The sequence below is a fragment of the Montipora capricornis genome, chromosome 8 (assembly GCF_036669925.1).
Source record: "Montipora capricornis isolate CH-2021 chromosome 8, ASM3666992v2, whole genome shotgun sequence".
Lineage (NCBI taxonomy): Eukaryota > Metazoa > Cnidaria > Anthozoa > Scleractinia > Acroporidae > Montipora > Montipora capricornis.
This window is the reverse complement of record NC_090890.1, coordinates 33,651,291-33,653,790: the sequence shown is the minus strand read 5'-3', so window position 1 is coordinate 33,653,790 and position 2,500 is coordinate 33,651,291. Positions and strand designations below refer to the sequence as shown.

At 39.1% G+C, this 2,500-nt stretch overlaps 1 protein-coding gene across 3 annotated transcripts in view; it reads right to left on the bottom strand.

Annotated features, from left to right (window-relative positions):
- The window catches only part of LOC138060809 (MFS-type transporter SLC18B1-like), a 46,870-nt gene that overhangs the window by 6,664 nt on the left and 37,706 nt on the right, over positions 1–2,500 (bottom strand). The window contains exons 11-12 of one of the 3 annotated variants that reach the window (XM_068906679.1): positions 1,362–1,457; positions 724–798 (exon numbers count right to left, since the gene is read on the bottom strand). The exons of 1 other annotated variant lie outside the window; for it this stretch is intronic. In XM_068906679.1, the coding sequence (XP_068762780.1) occupies positions 724–798; positions 1,362–1,457 (171 nt within the window). The remainder of the gene's footprint in view (positions 1–723; positions 799–1,361; positions 1,458–2,500) is intronic. One more of the 3 variants, XM_068906680.1, reaches the window with a different exon arrangement.

Here is a 2,500-nt window from a genome sequence, read left to right as displayed (position 1 = left end):
ATGAAAGTGGTCTATACTGCTTATGAGGTCCACTTGTTTTCTTGTATGCTGATATCTTCCCCTCACAACTCGAACCTTTGTTTGGACTCCCAAGGGGCACGCTTTTTGTGGAATCTTTTTGAAGCCGTTCAAGAAACTCGCAGCACGTGTTTTATCGGGTATAAAAACACTCGTGTCTTTAAACCCATTAAAACGCTGCTGCTCGTTTTTCAAACATTACTTAAAATTTACGTACGAGTAAGAAAGTAAAGAATGCAACGAATATTAAGCAAGAGAAGTATAACGCAAGCTGTCTGAGTTTGGTTGACACGCTCAGTCTCTGATATCAGTATGCCAAGTGATTTCACTTCATGCAACTTGAAGTGAAATGGAGATAAAGGTACTTTGAGGCAAATCGATGAGTGCAAAACTTTTCTGCTGATCAGTTGCTCTTTAAATTCGTTTGGGCTTAGTAGCCTTTCATGTGGATCGATTTAACGAAATTCTAACTTACTATTCATCTCTCTACGACGTCAAAAGTGGTAAGCATAAGAACATAGCTAGTGGGAGTCAGAGCATAGATCTATAACTGAACGGATCCCATTGTACGTTACTGGAAACAACCACAGTTCGAGAGCAAAGATAAGTGACGTAATTTACCATAGGAAAAAAAAAACAAATACACCAGCGAATTTGGTCTACGACACACTATGACACTAACTTAAAGAAAAGTGATTCACATACCCCATAAAATACACGCTTACAGAAATACTTGAAAGAAGAGCGTTTGTGCATGAGTTGTCAGGTATTCCATTCTCCCTACATATAATATAAACAAAGTTTGTAGTGAGAATACCATTCCATAACTTCCTATTCGACCTACCTACTCAACTTAGGTGACATCTAGCAAGCCTCTTGCTTTGTGGCAGCCTCTGTAAAACACTAACTTCCTCGCGCCAATGAAATGTTGAGTAAGCGCATAATGCCCAAGACAAGGTGTCAAGGCCTGCTAACAATACTAAACGATATATATACAAGGTGCAAGTGATTTAGTAGGGCTCGATGCGGTTTGCAGAGCGTTTGAATACGAGAGTAAATCAAAGATAAGACATAGGATGTCCGTAAGTCTGAGTTTCACGCTTACGCGATCCTCAGACGACTTAATTGTAACAGAAACATACCTAGTCTATATACGCATTTATGTGAAGAATAGGTAACCACAGGGCGATTGGATGATAAGATGAAATATGATAAATGATAAGTGAAATAGGTTTCATGGTATAGATTTATGAGAAGTAGATTTTTGACAAAAAGTAGCAAAGCCCTTGCCTAGCTGATTTAAAATACGTTTTACAAGGTGCCAGAATAAACTATACACTTACCTGGCTGTTCTTATAAATTCTGGCATTATTGGTACAAAACACAATCCTCCTGATAAACCACAAATAGTCAGCGAGATGTACACCAACAACAGATTGCTGCAAAGTTTGAATTGAATAGCAGCCGATTCGGAGACAAACGAATTAATAAAATTAATAAAAATTAATTTGAAAATAGCTCGCTGTAAACGGTGTCTGACACTTTCAGGCTGCATACTAACCCTGAATTACAGTTCATTGAAAGCTAACCGTTTTAAAATGGGTGCTTAGACTTAATTAAATGCTATTTATCAGCGCTATTTGTATATAGGCAGTCTGTGGTCTGTGGTCTACAGTCTACAGTTGTCATACAGCTCTTTAAAAATGACTGTAAACAAGTAAATTAAAAATTGCACCCTCCTTCTTAAGGGATCAAGGTAACGTAAACACAGCAAATCAAGCTGTTTGTCTGCAATGAACTTATCTGAAGCCAATAAGAACGCTCAGTACTTGATCGTTTTTATGTAGCAGACTACCGAGGTGTTTAATTTCTAAGGAAACTATGCTGCTACGTCGCTGGGGCGCGAAACACCAAAATTCGGTTTATCAAACGAGATGGCAAGGGTATACTATGTTGTAGACTGCTAGCAGTCCCTTCTGAGTCAGTCGAACCGCCCGCTTTAGTCAGTCACGCAACCGAGTCGAGTGGAGAATGGTGAGGAGCGAGAGGTTATAATTCCGTGTTCAAGTACACCCAATGAAAATCCACCTAAAATTCTTTACCCAAAACATCACTAAATCGCCAAATGAAAAATCCACCTAAAATTCTTTACCCAATACAGCATTAAATATCATTTGCCATCACTACTCATAAATACTACTAGTAACTTTGTTACCTAACAATACTTTACATGTATGAATACTCATCACCACACTGCACTCACCAGGACTGCACTGCGCTAGCCGTTACTCCATGTTACTATCCGTTACTACTGACACTACACGCCATTATACAACGTTAGTACCCGTTACAACACGTTCTTAGCCGTCACCAAACAGCACTAGCTATTACTAATCGTCACTTAACGTTACTCTACATCATTGGCCGTTAGGGACTGTGAAATAATTATCAGAAGGGGGGGAGGGGGGCCTTAAGTTAAAAT